This window comes from Podarcis raffonei, chromosome 13, assembly GCF_027172205.1.
Source record: "Podarcis raffonei isolate rPodRaf1 chromosome 13, rPodRaf1.pri, whole genome shotgun sequence".
Lineage (NCBI taxonomy): Eukaryota > Metazoa > Chordata > Lepidosauria > Squamata > Lacertidae > Podarcis > Podarcis raffonei.
In genome coordinates, this window is record NC_070614.1 from 17,006,136 (window position 1) to 17,025,407 (window position 19,272).

At 40.7% G+C, this 19,272-nt stretch overlaps 1 protein-coding gene across 1 annotated transcript; it reads left to right on the forward strand.

Moving 5' to 3' along the window:
* Positions 1–3,737: 3,737 nt before the first annotated feature.
* On the forward strand, positions 3,738–14,394 carry LOC128399659 (vomeronasal type-2 receptor 26-like). The gene is made up of 5 exons (XM_053361315.1): positions 3,738–4,807; positions 5,687–5,969; positions 8,992–9,219; positions 10,503–10,629; positions 13,332–14,394. Exons 1-5 carry the CDS (start codon positions 4,593–4,595, stop codon positions 14,228–14,230), a joined length of 1,752 nt encoding a protein of 583 aa, XP_053217290.1. The 5' UTR covers positions 3,738–4,592; the 3' UTR covers positions 14,231–14,394.
* The last annotated feature ends 4,878 nt before the right edge of the window (positions 14,395–19,272 follow it).

Here is a 19,272-nt window from a genome sequence, read left to right on the forward strand (position 1 = left end):
GAGACATTTGTTCTGTTTTCTTTTCACTAAGGAAGCCGTAGGTATAGAGACCCGTGCTTAGGCACATGTGAATGTCTGAACTTCCCTGGGAGTTAGTATGTTGTTCCTTTATTCTCACTACCTGGTAAAAGCAGCAGGAGGTGGTATTGTAGCCAAGTGGGTCTTTAATTGACTTAGACATTCATCTCTGATGATGTCCTCTAACCAAACGATACCCAGGGAAAACCAACCCTGCCAGCACCCCTGCGAAGCCGCCCAAAATTCTGAGTCAGGGTACTCAAGTTTTTTCCTGGACATCCAATGACTTTCCCCAAGACAAAAAGCAAAGGTCCACTCTTTGTCGTCTCAGCCACAAGCTGACAAGTTACTCAGTAGCCATAAGCAAGCTGCCAGGCACCAGATTCAGAGCAAAAGCTTACAATGTTGTTGTTGTTTAGTCGTTTAGTCGTGTCCGACTCTTCGTGACCTTATGGACCAGAGCACGCCAGGCACTTCTGTCTTCCACTGCCTCGCGCAGTTTGGGCAAACTCATGCTGGTAGCTTCGAGAAACTATCAAACCATCAAGCTTACAATAAGAAGCCACAAAAGCAAATAGAAGCAAATACTTTATTAGGAGATTACAGTACAAAACAGAACAATTTTACCTTAAAATTACAGTTAAAAAAAGGTACAAAGACACCTTTGGTACCTGAGTACAGACTGAAAATAACAGGAGCTGGCTTGTCTCGCCCTAATCCCAACAATTAGAGGCACAGGCCCCACCAGCAAGCTTTATCCAAGCATACATGGCTGTTCTAAATGGGGACCATTAGACCTAGATCAAAGACCATTGTCAAGACAGAAAGGCCTGGATGCAAGAAGGTAGATTTTTGTTTAGCCCAGGGTGGTCCAACTTTTTATACCAAGTTGGCTGCAAGAGTACTTCGACATGGAACCCGCAGGCCTCACACAGCCTTGTCTCACCGTGTGTGTGTGTGTGTGTGTGTGTGTGTGTGTAAGCACAACATTCTTCCCAGCAACCCTTGCTTGTGACTCCCTATCACCTCACATCCAGTTACCCTGGCAACCTTTCAAACCCTTGTCTCTGTTCACACCTTGGGGCAAGGGGGAAGGACAGTTCTTTTGCATTGCCAATGGCCCTCAGTGACCTTGTATTGTTTCTTAATGGCCCTAGTTTGGCCTGGGAGTTTTGCAGAGGCTAGTCCAGGAATTCCTTTGCGGCTTGTATTTTCTCCCTTCACATTCAAAATAATCAAAATCATACCATTTATTAATTTCTACAGTTTTGCAAGTGGTCCCCCTCCCAATTCCATGACAATATAAACACACATTCTAGAGTCAGTTTTCTGTTGCTGTGAGTGCTCTATTCCTATTTTCAAGCCTACGAAATTTCCTCCGATTAAACCTATCCTGCCTGGAAGCTGGTATCATACTTTACATTATTTGTTTGGAGAAAAGTTTATTGAATTTTTGTAGAAGTACATTAGATGATTTCAGTGAACAAGACAGAACAAATCTACATAAAACCTAACCAGCTGCTGGTATCATGCACGTCTGCTGAATAAAATAAATTATCCATGAACATAGAAAAGTTCTTCTGTAGTGATTCCCATTATTAGAGGTAGCCCGGCCAGATTGCTGTCTGGGATGCAGGTTGCCTAGGAGGACAACAATATTAATTAGTATAACTAATGAATAGGGACTTCTGGTTTCTGTGAATGGTGACAAGGAGTGCTAGTCTGATCATCTGAGGGACTAGAGCCCTGCGGAGATACAGGGGGAAGCGCCAAGGCAAGGCACCCCCCCTAAAAAGCCTTGAGAGGGTTCTCAAGGTGTCAAGAGGTCCAGCAGTCTGCAAAAGGGTTCTCCTGTGACCCTCAAACCCCTGTTCCGAGAGGAATGGGGAGTGGGCGGTGGGAACCAAAGAGTGAGCCTGCGGACATGGCAGTATCGCAACTCCATGGGAGCGAAGCCTCAAACTCCTACCTGCAGCAGAGATCTTCCAAAAACTAAATTTAAGCCGATGGAAAGAAGATTAATTATTAGATCTATTTCGGCTGAATTCAGTGCTAGACGGAGGAGTAAAAAGGAAGTCCATCCCCGTTTTCTGGTTAATCACTGCATGGAAACAACTTTCAAGTGAGAGTGGTATCAATTTTACGTGACTCTATTAGATATATGTCTGCCAATGGGAAAGATCGATTAAAAGCAACTGAAGCCCATTCTTTACTACCTTTTATTGGATTTATAATGGAGAATTGTGGAGAGGACCTTGCAGTAAAGCCGTGGGTGAATTTGAGCCCAGCAGAGAACGCTTGAAACAAGACTATTGAAGTACTCTGTGGGGTGAGTGTATGGAAGCAACTATGGGCTTTGCAAGGCACATTTTGGTTGGAGTGATTTAAAGAAGACTGAGCTTGCTTCTAAAGTTTTTTGTTTTGTTAAAAGATAAATTGGATCTTTAAAGCTTGAAACTGGCCATAGAGGCTGAATATTGATAGGGAATGCAGTGCCAGAAATCGGAACACCTGAGAGCCACTACGCTGCCTATCTAGAGCTGGAAGCCTGGTAAAGGGCATTTGGACTCTGCAAAAAAAGAGGAATTATAATGATCTTCAATTGTCTGTAACTCTTTATCTTACTTCAAGACATTTTTAGAGAACTGGATCAGTGAGTCTTTTACTCTCCTCTGGATTATTACGTTGTGATTTTGTGTGGACAAACTGCTTTTGTTTTCTTTTTAAAGTAGATATCTGTTTAATTTGAATGTTAATTTGAAATCTGGATTTTATTTTGAATTGTATATGTGTATATACAATCGTGTTGGAGGGATGGAAAAGTACAAAAGACCGTGTTTCTTGGGAAAATGTTACTTGGTGGCCTTGACGAAACTGATAAGGTATGGCTGGAAAATTGGTTGTTTTGAGAACAAGGGAAAGAGAATATTGGCAAGGGCAGAGTGAATCGAGTAGAAGGAGTATTGGATATTTTAACTCTGTTTGGACCTTTTTTTATTGTTTTAATAGTAACTTATTGAACATAGCAATTAAAAAGCAACCAACCCCAAGTTTGGACAGAAGGACACAGGGAATAAGCCTTATGGTGAATGGGTGGAATTCTTTTATGAATTGAGAAATGAGTTGATGAAGGAGATAAAGGAAAATTTCGATAAGACAGCAGATAAACTTATAGCCCAAATGGACAAAAATACTGAAATGGTGACAGAACTGATTATTAAGAGAGAACCAGGGACAAAGAAAACAGAAGCGGTGGAGGTCTTGATGCTGGAGGAACTTTTTAGAAAAATGGAAACTGTGATTGAAATGAAGAAATACCAGGAGATACTCAGGGCAGATATGGATAGCATGGGGGGTAGGCAGGAAATATTTGGGAATGCCTTGGTGGCTGAAATAAGGCAAAAATTACAGCCTCTGAGAGTAAGAGGAGACTGTGAGGAAGGTGAGCAGGATTTTAAATCTGACTTAACTGATAGTCACCTTCCTGTGAAATTTAAATATGCCAAAGTTAGGAAAAAGAATGGAAAACACTTGTTGTATATGTGCAAAATAATGTAAATAAATTGATACATTGGCAAGCTCAGACTACACAGTTGCAATCAGCAAAAATTAGATAATATTAGAAGAAGAAGAGTTGATGAAGTATGCGTATGGAAATGCAGAAGAATTTTGTTAAAATTAGAAGAAGAATTGATGAAATATGCGTATGGAAATGTTAATATAAGGAACCAGAAGAGGTAATGGAAGTCATGAGGTCTAAAGAACCTCAAGATAAGGTATTGAAATGTTTTTGTGAATGGGGACAAGGGGAAGAATTTGTGGGGGGGGGGGGTTGGTAGTTAGTTGTAGAAATTAATTGTGAAAATAAAAATAAAAATTTGAGTCAAATGTTCAGATAATCCAGTGTCCCACCAAAATTGTACCATCCCTTTATTGTGGGATATTGAATTCCATTATCATTACCACTTCTGACTGAGTGTTAGAATCAGATCTAAGCAGAGAATTTGGCTGGTAATTTTTATTCTTGTTATGTTATTCCCCAGCCCACCAACTCATTCATAACTTCAGCATTTCAACATATCACGTTGTATATCTTAGCTTAAAATATTTTAAATATTCCTGATATTTTATATACTTTCTTTATTACAACCCACCTTACTGTGTATATTATAATATTTTACTTGTATCGTTTTTGTTTTTATTCTGTTCAGGTCTATAACAACATGTTTTTTGCCAGTTGTTCGATTTTCCTGATGTAATGAGACCTAGTTATTACCTCATCAGTAATTACCAGTCTTGTCATAAATAAATCTCCCTTTGATAGTGTCTCAATGGATTTCCAGAGAATACCAGCCAAAGTCTAAACAAGGGTATAAAAACCCCTTCCTGATATTCTAAGCAAGGAGGAGGTCAGAGGCAGAGGAAGGATTTCTGCTTTTCTATTTGTCGAGTTGCAAAACAGGATTTTAATCTGTGAATTGTTAGAGAAGTGCTGTTTGTGGCAAGGCAGAATATTGAAAATATGTTCTAGATGGAAATGAGTGTTTCTGAAAAGAAATAGTATTTGCCTCAGAATGCTGTTGTTTATTGTGCCTCTTCTCTTTCATTTGCCACATATGGTGTGCAAACATACCACTAGTTGCGCCATCCAAGATCTGTCCAGAATTCCACATGAATACTACCAACCTGGTCATCTTATTATTGGCGGACTTGCTTCTCACCTCTTTACTTCTTTTGGTGAAGAAGACTTCACAGAAAGGCTACCTATCCATCAACTTCTTGATATCTTGTAAATACTTCATGTGTTAAGTAATCAGATGATACAAAAACATTCCCCAGCTCTAACCGGGCTTACTCAAAAGCAAGTTCCACTGATTTCAGCGGGATTTCCTTCTAGGCATAAATGGTGGTGGTGGGGGGACTTTTGCATAGCTGAGGCGTTGGCTTGGAAGGAGGGAAATGGAGATCTGAATGTGTCAGTGAGAAGAGGCTGCCCCTTGGTGTGCTCTCTGCTCCCCACATCCCACCAAATTTCTTCCAAGTAGAGTTTAACAATCAGACCCACAGCTTAAACTTGCTTAGTTTGAGATAGAAAGTCCTCTGTTTTGAATACTGAACTTCACCTCAGAAAGCCTGGTGTGAGGGGTCTGAAAGCTCACTTCTCCTCTGAGGTAGAGTTCTAAGAGTCCCAGGTGTTCTCATCCCAACCAGGCTAGACTTTTATGATGCTCCTAGTTATAAATGTGTCACAGCTCTGAAAGTGATGAGAACTACTCCATTAAGTTAGAGTATCTACTTCTCTGCATTTCGATGCAGCTCATTTGATCAGTACCTGTAGATGAATGTATGTGTATGTTTTGTGCTTTCACATTTCACCAAATGTTGCAGTGCAGTGTTCCAGTCAAGCAATGTATACAAAATGCATATACTGGGGTAAAATGTAAATATATATATATATATATATGTGTGTGTGTGTGTGTATATTAATGAAAGTGGTATACAAGTGGAATGCAATGAATTCTTTAAGGGGAAATTGCTTTGCAGATACGTGCATGTCAGAGCATAATTTGCATGAAAATGTTGAAGAATTGTCATGAGGTCCTAATTTCTATAAATGAAAATTGCATAGCATATATCCCAAGTATACAGCATAAAATTCTCATTGCAGTATTTTGCCAAAGAACTATCAGCATATCCTGGCCTTGGCATTTGCTGTCAAGGAGGTCAATGAGAACCCCAAGATCTTACGTAATATCACCTTAGGATTCCACATCTATGACAGTTACTTCAATGAAAGGATGACCTACCGGGCTGCTCTGAATCTTCCCTCCACGCTTATGCCCAACTACAAGTGCAACATCCAGAAACACCTGGTGGCAGTTATTGGGGGACTGGACTTTGATTCCTCTCTCCAAATGGCAAACATCTTGGGCATCTACAAGATCCCTCAGGTAAGATACTGCCTTGGGGACTTCACACTCATTCCCCATGATCATCTGACGATTTTATCTCCCCCTCAAGTATTATTAGTATTCATCCTAATACTTTCCTCCAAAAATCCGTAAGTGTTGGACATCACATAAACATGTGTTTCAAAGAAGCATTATCCTTATTTATTCTCCAGCACGATGGCATTGTAGATACAGAATTCCCTTCTGTACAAATGTAGTGGGGTTCAGTATATTCTAAATTTTATTTTTTGGTGTATAAGAAATAGTATATAATCTAAAGACACATTTGTTACAGAACCCAAAATGTTGTCCCACTGTTCAGGTAAAATAGGAACCCCTAATTCATTATATCATTAATTTCTCAGTGCATGTCAAGGTGATTATTTGAAACCAAATACCTATATCTATAACCAATTGTTCTAGTAAAGCAAGGGGGATGTAATGGGGAAGGAAGATGAGGGGAAAGGAAAGGGAAGCTGCATTGCAGGATTGTAGGAAAACTGGCATGCAGCGGTAGAAGAGAAGGAGGGGGACGGCCTACAAGCACAGAGGGCACTCTGTGGAGGCTAGATCTGTGACTGCCCCCAGCTTTTTGGAGCCCCCCTCCTTGAGGCTACCACCTCATCTCACTTCTGGGCAGGCTGGCCCTGGAAGCACATACCTAGTCCTTCTACATTTATGGATTTTGCTCCTTTATTTTCCTTTAGCTCACTTATGGCTCCTTTGCTCCAGAGGATGCAGGTCAAAGCCAATCCACTTCCTTCTATAGGATGTCGCCCAATGAAGTCCATCAATACAGTGGGATTGTTGAGTTACTTCTGCATTTTGGTTGGACGTGGGTTGGGTTGCTTGCTGCAGGTAACGTCAGTGGAGAGAGATTTATTCACACCCTGAAAACTCTGCTTTCCCAGAAAGGCATTTGCCTGGCCTTCTCAGAGAGAACCGTGAAAACGGCATATTTGACTGAGTATTACGCCATGTATTCCCAATGGATCCAAATTTATCAAGTTATTATGGAGAACAAAGCCAAGGTTATTGTTGTCTATGGAGAAACAGAGTCCATGCTTAGCTTGCGAATAATGGTAGCACTTGGTGCAGTGGACAATGGAACCAAGACATCTGAGGGCAAGGTGTGGATTCTGACAGCACAACTGGACTTCAAAGCACTGACCTTTCAAATGAACTGGGATATGCAACTCTTCCAGGGTTCCCTCTTCTTTAGAGTTCATTCAAATGTTGTACAAGGATTCAAAGCCTTTCTTCAGGTCCAAAATCCATTTGAGGCAAATGGAAATGGCTTTCTCAAGCAGTTCTGGGCACAAGTCTTTCTCTGTTTATTTCCAAGCTCCAGTACAGAGGAGCAGGCCAGTGAAACTTGCACTGGAGAGGAGAAGCTGGAAAATCTCCCTTCATCTGGCTTTGAGATGAGCATAACAAGCCACAGCTATAGTGTCTATAATGCTGTCTATGCCGTAGCACATGCTCTAGATGCCATGTTCTTGCCCAGGACCAAATTCAAGGCAATGGTGGAAGGAGGGATTCAAGAGTTTCAGAAGCTAAAACCTTGGCAGGTAATGCCTACCATGCGGTACAGTTTATTAGACCTGGGCAGTGATATGTAGCACAGTGCCCTGAACATTTTTGAGCACTCAGTGAGGGTTCATATCCCCTCCGTAACTTGTGTGCAGGGAAGCAGGAGGATATAATCCTGCACTGTGCCGCTCCTTCCCACGCAGCTTCTCTGCACACAAGTTAAGAGGCAGATCTGATCCCACACTGAGAGGAGAAGTGAGAGCTGGCAGAGAGTGGCAGACAAAGCTGAAAAAAATGTAGCTGTGGCTGAGGAAAGGAGGTGGGAAAGACTGGGCACAGCCCCTAAAATGCCTGTCCATGACCAGCAAAAAAAGTGGGGAGAGTTTTAAACATTTATTTATGTACGTACGTGCTTACTTACTGAAATTGTTAATTGAAGTCATCTTTGTTAGAAATCCTGGGAAGCCAAGACCCAGTTTTTTGGCAAGTACTCTTTGTTGAGAGAACTCCAGCAGAGATTTAACATGGCAAAATAAAAGTGTGGAAATCTAGATTGTAAAACCATAAATGTGTCCTTTCCACTAAATCCCCAAACTCTCCACTTCCCTAGCACAAAGATGGACCACACATTTAGTAAGTCACAACAATCAAAGATCAGATTCATGTGCTTTTCTATATAGCAGTCACAAAATGGTAAAATTTCCTAAACTATTGGTATAGAAACACTAAATTTATACTGCATTCTTGTTAGAAACAAAGGAGGTTGGTTAAAATATGTGGCTAGAGGGAGTAGTTCACACACAGAATTCACATGTAGACTGAATAGAACAAAAGGCTTTGTTACCCATTTCCTCCCGAGGTGAAGGAAAGTGACTTAGGCTAAGTTTGGTAGGACAGCTTACTCTATGGCATTAACCACTTTGTGCATTAATCAGACTCAAGCATACTGGTTACATGAGGCTGGTTACCCTAGAATTCCTTTGGGAGGGGATATAGTAATACCTCTGCAAATGTCTGCCTCGTCTAGCGTCCATTCCGGTGAATGTCCACAGCAAACCAGTAAGTACCATAACGGATTACTTCCGGGTTTGCTGCTTGCGTATGTGCAGAAGCGCTAAATCGCGCTTTGTGCATGCGTAGAAGCGCAAACCGCTCCGCACACGTGCGCAGACGTGGCGCTTTGCCCTGCGTCCTTTTTGGCTGGGGCTCCAGAATGCATCCTGGTCGCAAAACAAGGTACGACTGTATACAAGCAGTGGTACCTAAAAAGCATGGATTTCTTTTTCTCATTTCCTCTTTTTGGGGAATACATTGGGATTTTCCCCATAGAAAACAATGGAAATCGTCAGCTTGCTATGTGAACACTCTCAGGAATGGATTATGTTTGCATAGCACTACCTGCATATACTGACAGTCTGGAGGCATCCTGAGTGCCAATAAGGAGAGACATTAACATTACTTTATGATTTCTATTTTCCTTTCAATGCAGCTCCATCCCTTCCTTAGGAGTGTCTCCTTTAACAACTCTGCTGGGGAAACGGTATCTTTCAGTGAGAGCAGGGAAGTAGAAGCTGGCTTTGATATTACCAACCTGGTCACTTTTCCAAATAACTCCTTCATGAGAGTCAAGGTTGGAAGACTGGGTGGGGAGGCTGTTCCAGGCCAGGAATTCACCCTTGATGAGAACAGAATGGTGTGGCACAGAAGCTTTCACCAGGTGAGGCATAATTCCTACATCTATGAGAGAAAGGGAAACAGAATGTTATTGTGCTTACAGATCACCAGTCCAGCACATACCTGCCTTTCCAGCCAGAATCAAACATTTTCCTCTACACTGCTTGAGAATAGTAGAATCATAGAGTTGGAAGTCATCCCGGGAGTTATGTAGCCCAACCCAATTTGTGCCAGGAGGACCAGTTTTAGTTCCTTCCACACCGAAAAAAAAAATCCCACCTAAGTTACCATCGGTAAAGGTAAAGGGACCCCTGACCGTTAGGTCCAGTCACAGAACACTCTGGGGTTGCGGCGCTTATCTCACTTTATTGGCCAAGGGAGCCGGCGTACAGCTTCTGGGTCATGTGGCCAGCATGACTAAGCTGCTTCTGGAGAACCAGAGCAGCGCACGGAAACAGAGCACTATCTATTTATCTACTTGCACTTTGACATGCTTTTGAACTGCTAGGTTGGCAGGAGGAGGGACCGAATAACAGGAGCTCACCCCGTCACGGAGATTCGAACCACGACCTTCTGAAATTAATTATCCTTCAGGTTTCACATTTCTCTGAATTTTGTGGTCTAGTTCTCAGCTCAAAAATGGACCAAAATCATTTGAAAAATACACATTGAAGTACAAAATACGTTTGAAGATGCATCAATTAAGACAAAAAGCATGGCAGGAAGTGTGAAGGTGCATCAATTAAGACAAAAAGCATGGCAGGAAGTGTGAAGGGGGCTTCTAAGAGCATTTGGTTGAACTCCTTTACAGTTTCATATTTGGGGACCAAGATAACAACACAAAGTTCCAAATTCATCATCATCAAGCCTTTTATTGGCATCACATACAAACATCCAAAACAAATCAATACAGAATTATCACTTCCCCAGTGGCACAAAACATTTGCTAAAAGAAAGGAGGCAGAGCAGTATATTGTCACAAAAGTTCCAAATTATAGGGAGGCTTCTAAGCATGTCCAGCCTTTTTAATACTTTCTGCTCCGTATGGGAAGGCTGGTGGTGAACAAGTATTCATTTTATGTATGGGGGGAGGGCTGGTGAAAATGAACTCCCAGTTCCCTTCCCAGTTTAAGCCTTCAGGCATTCTTTTCACAGATGGTCAGTTTCAGCATTCTTTTTTAAAATGACAAATAGCAAAACAAATAGTTTGGTCCTCAGTAATTTAGCGTCTTCCTACTGCTGGCTTCGGGGGGGGGGGGGAATGAAGCCGAAAGCATTAATAATTTATGTGTGCTAAAATGTTTATGTGTTTCTTTAAATGGGCAGGTTCCACCCCTTTCTGAGTGTAACCCAAATTGCCCTCCTGGTTCCAGCAAGAAAAAGAAGGAGGGGGAGCCATTCTGCTGCTATGATTGCGTTCCATGTCCTCAAGGCAAGATTTCGACCCAGAAGGGTAAGAGACACGAGATACGTACTTTTCAAACATATGTCATGTTAGAAGTTGTTGCAAAGGTTAAGTAAATAGGTAAATAATTGCTAATATGGCAGACCCTCCAAGTTTCCCTATTTTCCAGGGACGTCCCTGAGTTAGAGAAGTCAGAAGCCGTCCTGGTTTCTGATTTGATCCCAGAACGTCCCACTTTCCCCTCAGATGTCTCTATTTTCATTGGAGAAATGTTGAAGGGTATGAAGTTATCTGACCCCCGAGCTGTCTGAAGGCAATCCTATATAGGGAAGGTTTTTTAATGTTTTATTATTATTATTATTATTATTATTATTATTATTATTATTATTGAATCATAGAATCATAGAGTTGGAAGAGACCACAAGGGCCATCGGGTCCAACCCCCTGCCAAGCAGGAAGCACCATCAGAGCACTCCTGACATATGGTTGTCAAGCCTTTGCTTAAAGACCTCCAAAGAAGGAGACTCCACCACACTCCTTGGCAGCAAATTCCACTGTCGAACAGCTCTTACTGTCAGGAAGTTCTTCCTAATGTTTAGGTGGAATCTTCTTTCTTGTAGTTTGGATCCATTGCTCCGTGTCCGCTTCTCTGGAGCAGCAGAAAACAACCTTTCTCCCTCCTCTATGTGACATCCTTTTATATATTTGAACATGGCTATCATATCACCCCTTAACCTCCTCTTCTCCAGGCTAAACATGCCCAGCTCCCTTAGCCGTTCCTCATAAGGCATCGTTTCCAGGCCTTTGACCATTTTGGTTGCCCTCCTCTGGACACGTTCCAGTTTGTCAGTGTCCTTCTTGAACTGTGGTGCCCAGAACTGGACACAGTACTCCAGGTGAGGTCTGACCAGAGCAGAATACAGTGGCACTATTACTTCCCTTGATCTAGATGCTATACTCCTATTGATGCAGCCCAGAATTGCATTGGGTTTTTTAGCTGCCGCGTCACACTGTTGGCTCATGTCTAGTTTGTGGTCAACCAAGACTCCTAGATCCTTTTCACATGTAGTGCTCTCAAGCCAGGTGTCATCCATCTTGTATTTGTGCCTCTCATTTTTTTTTGCCCAAGTGCAATACTTTACATTTCTCCCTGTTAAAATTCATCTTGTTTGTTTTGGCCCAGTTCTCTAATCTGTCAAGGTCATTTTGAAGTGTGATCCTGTCCTCTGGGGTGTTAGCCACCCCTCCCAGTTTGGTGTCATCTGCAAATTATTACTATTATTATTATTATTATTATTATTATTATTATTATTATTATTAATGTTGGAAGCTACCCAAAATGGCTGGGGCAACCCAGTAAGATGTGTGGGGTATAAATAGTAAAATCATCATTATGGAATGGGACATCCCTATTTTCATCAGAGACATATTGGAGGGTATGATATGGTAAGAATTTACTTCTAAACCACTAGTTCTTGCCGAGGTGAGGGAACAACCTTTAAATAAACCCCAACAAAGAGAATATGCAAGCAAAGTGTCCAGTAGGGACCTGGTTTATTAGAGAAGCTATTGCAATGAGGCAGCCTTGCTAAATCAGTTGTTCAGCTAACCACCAGTTAGACAAACTGCCTGAAAGCACTTTTTAACAAAGATTTTATTGGGTTTTCCCACACATAAACATACATCATATAACATCATTATAGAATGCGTACCACAAGAAAGGTTACATGTTAAGGGGTGAAAAAGTCCCTGTTTTATGTTTCCCCTCATTTATCTTGATTACCCAAACTCTGGAGCTTCAGGTATAAGCTTTTACTCACTTATTGTACACCTCCTTTGACAACTAGGCCTTCAGAAAGTGCCATAATCCATTCCTGTATCTTCCCAAAGCTTAAGGAATCTCAAGGAATTGACAGGGATTGTAATATAAAACATCCTAGCCACTTGTGCCCTCTAGCTAAACGTACAATCCTTCAGGGGCAGATGAGCAAGGAATGCAGTGATTCGGCAGTTTATCTGGTATAGGGGAGCAGCATAAAAGAGTTACAAAAATGCAGGAATACATGAATCAAATTCATTCTTTGATACATACGTTCTATATAGAAAATAAATGTAATTACTATGGGATATACAAAAAAGTATTGACTGTATAAAGTAAAAACTCTACATTGGTAATATAGGCATTTTTGTACATATTGTTTAATTGGAGGTCTGCATCAAAAGTTTTTAGAGAAGCATACATTTTGCAGGGTAACTGTGTTTTGGTTAATGTGTTGGTCAAAACAGTGCAATTTAGATGACTTTCCCAGTCAAATTTCAATAAAACCAAATTTCTCCTCCATCTCTATTGGTAGACAGCCCCAATAAATGAATATGTACCTTATTCTAAAAAGAAAAGGTTTATCACCAATGATCTAATCTTTGTTTGAGGTTAAAATAAGGCAGGCACTACTAAGCTAAAAGGAACTAGTGATTTGTCTTGGTATAAGACACCTTCCTAAGTTCCTGTACTGAACAATTACTACAAGGAAGAATTGTATTTGTGGTTACCATTCTTTTCCATCTAAACTGCACAATATATCTTATGGGGACACCCCAAATAACATAGCACACAAAGCTGAGGTGGAGTTCTCATACATCGCTTGCAATCTGGTTTGTCTGGAAACATCTTTAACCCTAACAGTTCCATACTAGCAGCACTGGAAACTCTCCAACACATCTGAACTCTGAAATGATTATTTCCTCTCCAGATATGGATGACTGTGTTGGGTGCCCCGAAGATCACTATCCAAACATGGAACAATCGCAATGCATTCCAAAGACCATCAGCTTCTTGTCTTTCAAAGAGCCTCTGGGGATGAGCTTAGCATTGTTTGCTCTTTCTCTCTCTCTCCTCACAGTGGTGGTCCAAGCCATCTTCATTAAACATCGGGACACACCCATTGTCAGAGCAAACAATCGGGACCTCACCTACACTCTCCTCATTTCACTCCTGCTCTGCTTTCTCTGCCCATTGATCTTCCTCAGCCCACCAGAAAAAGTGAGCTGCCTGCTCCGACAAATGGCTTTTGGCCTTGTATTCACAGTGACCGTTTCTTGTGTGCTGGCCAAGACTATCATGGTGGTTCTGGCCTTTGTGGCCACCAAACCAGGATCCCGAATGAGAAAATGGGTGGGGAAAAGACTTGGAAGCACCATTGTGTTGTCATGTACCATTATCCAGGTGGGCATTTGCACAGTGTGGTTAGGAACCTCTCCCCCATTTCCTGATTCTGACATGCACTCTGTGATGAGGGAAATCATTCTAGGCTGCAGCGAAGGGTCTGTTGCCCTGTTTTACTGTGTCCTGGGCTACATGGGCTTTTTGGCCATTCTCAGCTTTGTTGTGGCCTTTTTTGCCAGGAAACTGCCTGAGAGCTTCAATGAGGCCAAATTCATCACCTTCAGCATGTTCTTGTTTTGTAGTGTTTGGATCTCCTTTGTTCCGGTCTACCTGAGCACCAAGGGGAAATACATGGTGGCTGTGGAGATCTTCTCCATCTTGGCCTCCAGTGCTGGCTTAATGGGTTCCATCTTTTCCCCAAAATGCTACATCATTGTGTTAAGACCGGATCTGAACAGCAAGGAGCAATTAATAAAAAGGAAGTAGTAAATTATCCTATCATCTCTGTTTTTTGTTTTATCAGAATATGGACAATATATTCTCTTTCTCCACATCATATCATGTTGTATTTTATGTTTGTTATTGCCTGGTATTTTCTGCAAATCTTCAAACATTTTAATTTATGTCCTTTGTTACAACTGAAACAAGTAACTGTTATGGATTGAGCTTTGGTTTTGGTCTTTGAGCAGGACATATAGCTTGAACCATTGGTTTTTCAGTACTGGTTACAGACTGCTCTCTTTTCAACACATTGTAAAAAGGGGAAAACTCCAGAGAGAATTAAAATATGGCAGGAAAGATGCCGAAAATAAGAGATTGTCTTCAAAAATCTTCAACAGAAAAAGCTTTTTGTTCTTATGGTTTGGGAAGGGGTGGAAGAAGGCTAGTGGGGCCACACGTTGGACTACCGTGCTTAAGCCAACCAGGCCTTAGGGCCTATTTCCCACAGCACAAGACCATGTTCATCCTTGAACCCATGCAGCTAAGTACGTGGATTTCTGTACAGTCACTGTGACCTTGATGCAAACATGCACCAGACACTCAGGTGGTAAGCAGCACTAATTGATGGCATGCAGGTATATCTATGAACACAAATGAATGGGAGATGGATCTAGTAAAGCTTTAGGCTGTGTCTATGTGTATAATAAATAAAAGCATATTCAGCTGCTGTGAGTACTCCATTCCTATTTTCAATCCTGGGAAATATTCCCTGATTAAACCTATCTTGTCTGACTGTTCTCATTATCTATAAACATAAAAAGAGTTATTTTGAAGTGATTCTCAATATTGGAGGTAGCCCCACCAGACTGCTGTTTGGGATATAGGTGGCAGAGGAGGACAATGGGATTTAGTAATACAAGTAACAGATGGATACCATGTAACATAAAAACTATCCCATTTCTCTATACCCTCAATTATTTACGTAAGTTAGGTCAGATGCTTAGATAACACTAAGCTCCAAAAGATGTTCTACCTTCGCTCCTTTGTGTGCACAGAACCACCACTTTCAAATACTAGCTAGTTCCAGCCATACTGTAGCCAGTAAGACAACTAATAATCCTCTATAGTGAATTCCACAATTATTGCCAGGTCTGACTGAGCAATAATCTCACTTATATCTAGAATCAGATATAAGTAAAGAATTTGGCTGGTAATTTTTATTCTTGTTATATTATTCCCTCCCATCCCACCAACTGTTTTTGTTTTTACTCTGTTTAGGTCCATAACTTCACAATAAAGGATCTGTATTTTCAATTCTGTGAAGGGGGTGTAATCTCATTTTCCTCCACACTGCCCCCCACAGCTCCAGGTGCAAAACCTTGGAAATTACACCTCTTCTGGTGGCACATATATTCTTTATGTGCATTTGCATGTGTGTGTTAAGAGGTAAATTGAAGTGTCTCCCTTAGAAGTCAATAGAACCTGTTAATTTCTATTTTACCAGTTTCTCATTTTGCCTATCTTAAATTTAGTTCTCCACATTTCCTTGTCACCAACACAAACCATCTACAAAACTCAGTGCCCTTCACCATCCTTTTGTCTTGGTATAATTGTCAGTAAACTAATAAACAAATGGTCAGGTGGAAAATTTAAGGACGTTAGATTAATCATTTGCACTGGTCAGATGAAGCATTTCAGCATTGATAACAGACTGACCCACTCTTATTTTCTTCCTCATTGCAGTTAATTCTGCATGCACTTTGTTGTCCCATAAAGGGACAGAAACCACTTCAAATGAAACCCCACAAACTTTTTTTTTGTCATCCGTTTGATTTTCTTGATGCAAAGAGAGCTAGTTATTAGCTCATCTGTAATTATTACTCTCATAATTACTAACTGTCTCTTGGATAATGTCTCAATAGATTTGCAGAGAATATCAGCCAAAGTCTAAACATGAGAATATAAAAAACCCTACTTGTGATTCTAAGCAAGGGAGAGGGCAGAGGAAGAGGCAGGATTTTTGCTTTTCACATTGTCAAGTTGTAAGATAGAATTTTAATCTGTGAATTGGTAGTCAAGTTCTGTTTCTGTCAAGGTAGAATATTTTACTGAAGCTAAGGTTCATGTTCTAGATGGAAATGAGGGTGTCTGATTAGAAAGAATATTTGCCCCAGTATGTTGTTGTTTTTTCTTGTGCCAATTCTCTTTCATCTGCCACATTTGGTGTGCAAACATACCACGAGTTGCACCATTGATGATCTTTCCAGAATCCCACATGAATACTACCAACCTGGTGATCTTATTGTTGGCGGACTTGCTTCTCACTTCTTTTCTGCTTTTGACAAAGAAGACTTCAAAGAAAGGCTAAGCACCCATCAACTTCTTAATACCATGTAAATATTGTGTATCTCAAATAATCATCTGGAACAGAAACATTCCCCAGCTTTAACCTTGCTTACGCAGAAGCAAGCTCCATTGATTTTAGTGGGATTTACTTCCAGGCAGGGTTTTTATGTGTGTGTGTGTGTGTGTGTGTGTGTGTGTGTAAATTGGTAATCTAGTTCTGAATATTGAACTTCACCTCAGAAAGTTTGGAATGAGGGCTCTTAAAATCTTGCCTCCCCTTCTGAGGTGGATTTCTAAGAGCCCCAGATGTTCTTATCCATGTCAGGCAAGATTTACAGGATACTTCTAGTTGAAAAATGTGTCACAGGTCTGAAAATGATGAGAACTACTCCATTAGGTTAGGCTACCTGCTTCTCAGCATTTCAATACAGCTTTTCTGTTGGATCAAATTAGTAACTGTATATAAATGTTGCATATATGTCTATGCTATGCGCTTTCAAAAGATTTTAAAGGTCTCTATTGATGTCAGTGTGTGGCTGTCAAAGTTGTGCTGTTACTGTGGTGCGGGCCTGTTTGGTGATTGATACTTGGGGACAGGGGAAGAGAGAAAGGGGGGGGGAGAGAATTGTGTTTCATATTTATAGAAAGGGCCTGGATCAGGTACATTCATTCTCAATAGCCTGAGCAACAACAGACTGTAATAGGCTGAAGGTTCTGATCCGTGAATAATGACAGTTAACTGTCAGTTGGTACAAGTAATGAGTGAGGTTTGAGGGAAAGATCAGAGAAAGCTGAGGTGAAAGTTGACAAAGAAGGTATCAATATTAAGCCAATTATCCCCAGTGTGTTAATAATATCTTGTGGTGAAGATTAGAACAAGTGAGCTGGTGTCTATTTTAGGCTGTCCAGTTCTCACCAGATGAATGTCATAAAAGCAGATTTTTTAAATGAGCTCAACTGTCCAAGCAGCCAGAAATACAACTGGATGAACTTTGAGGTCAGAGACAGATTAGTTCAGCTGCTAGTTACAATTTGTGATTGAATTGGGCAGGAGTGGCGGAATAGGGAATCTGGTCTGAGGTAAAAGCCTTCAGAGACTGGCGTCAGCAACAGCATCTCTGGAATCTTTAGAAAGTGTCATCAAGTACCTGTACTTACTTACTTACCCAAAGTAAGTATCAGTATTCCCTTATTGGAGAAAGGGAGGGAATTCAAATCAGTTCATATTTAAACATGCACCTGCTAAAATCTGCCTAAAGAGATGACGAAACACAGCTATCATTTGCCATTCACACTTCTCCAAATTTTGCAGTGCAGTTCTCCAGTCATGAAATGTATCCAAAAATACATACAGTGGGATAAAGTGTCCAAAAAAATGCATATATTAGTGAAAGTGGTATAGAAGTATACAAGTGGAATACAATGCACTCTTTTAGGGGAAATTGTTTTGTAGATTTGTGTTAAATTGTGTTAGAGCACAATTTGCATGAAAATGTTGAAGAATTGTCATGAGGTCCTAATTTTTAAAAAATAAAATTGCATAGCATATCTCCCAAGAAATCAGCATAAAATTCTCATTGCAGTGTTGTGCCAAAGAACTATCAGCATATCCTGGCCTTGGCATTTGCTGTCAAGGAGATCAATGAGAACCCCAAGATCTTACCTAATATCACCTTAGGATTCCACATCTATGACAGTTACTTCAATGAAAGGATGACCTACCAGGCTGCTCTGAACCTTCCCTCCACATTTATGCCCAACTACAAGTGCAACACCCAGAAACACCTGGTGGCAGTTATTGGGGGACTGGACTTTGATACCTCTCTCCAAATGGCAAACATCTTGGGCATCTACAAGATCCCTCAGGTAAGATTCTGCTTTGGAGACTTCATACTCATTCAACATGATCTTTTCTATGCAGAAAGGTTTTGTACTATAGAGAAATAGTTGTGAATGACAAAGGAGGGTGGCCCTGCCTTTCACAAAAAGTGTCCGGTATGCTTTGCACAATTTATTAAAGTGTGTAGCATAAAATTGTCAGGTAGTATTTTTTTTAACCAACAACCAAAACACAAACAGTGAAAAGAAACAGTGAAGAACCCCAGGTGCCTGATGCATTGGGTATACATAATCAATAATAACATATTCAAATCAACCATATGTACAATTCTCTATACCTTAACACTCCTCCCTCCACAAGGTTTATTTAACTTTTAACATTTTAATTGCCCCAAATTGTTCAAACCTGCCCAAATAATTCAATATTTTCTCAAACCAATCCTCCTCCTTCTCACTGACCTTAAACCCTTTCATTTTATGTATCTTCACAGTTACATATTATAAGATTATAATATTTTTCATTTTTTCCCTCCATTGGTTCACCCCTAGCTCTTCTGCATTTTCCCAACTACTCACTGTAACCTGTCTGGCTGCAATTACCATCAATTTTACCCATTTACATTCCTCTTTTGTTTCTACGGTGCTACTCAGGCTAATAAAAACCATTAATTTAGATATTTCCACTTTCCTACCCACAATTCACGATATTTCTATACCAATCTGTTTCCAGAATTCATTAACTAATGGACAATCCCAAATTGTCAGGTAGTAATGAGCCATCAGGAGCATTTAAATATCTCTGCTCTAGGTGGGCTTTCCTCTCCCCCCTTATTAAGCACATTGGCAATTTTTCTCTGTTGGAGGAATGAGTAGTGCATGTTCCATGCCTCCCCTGACCCCTC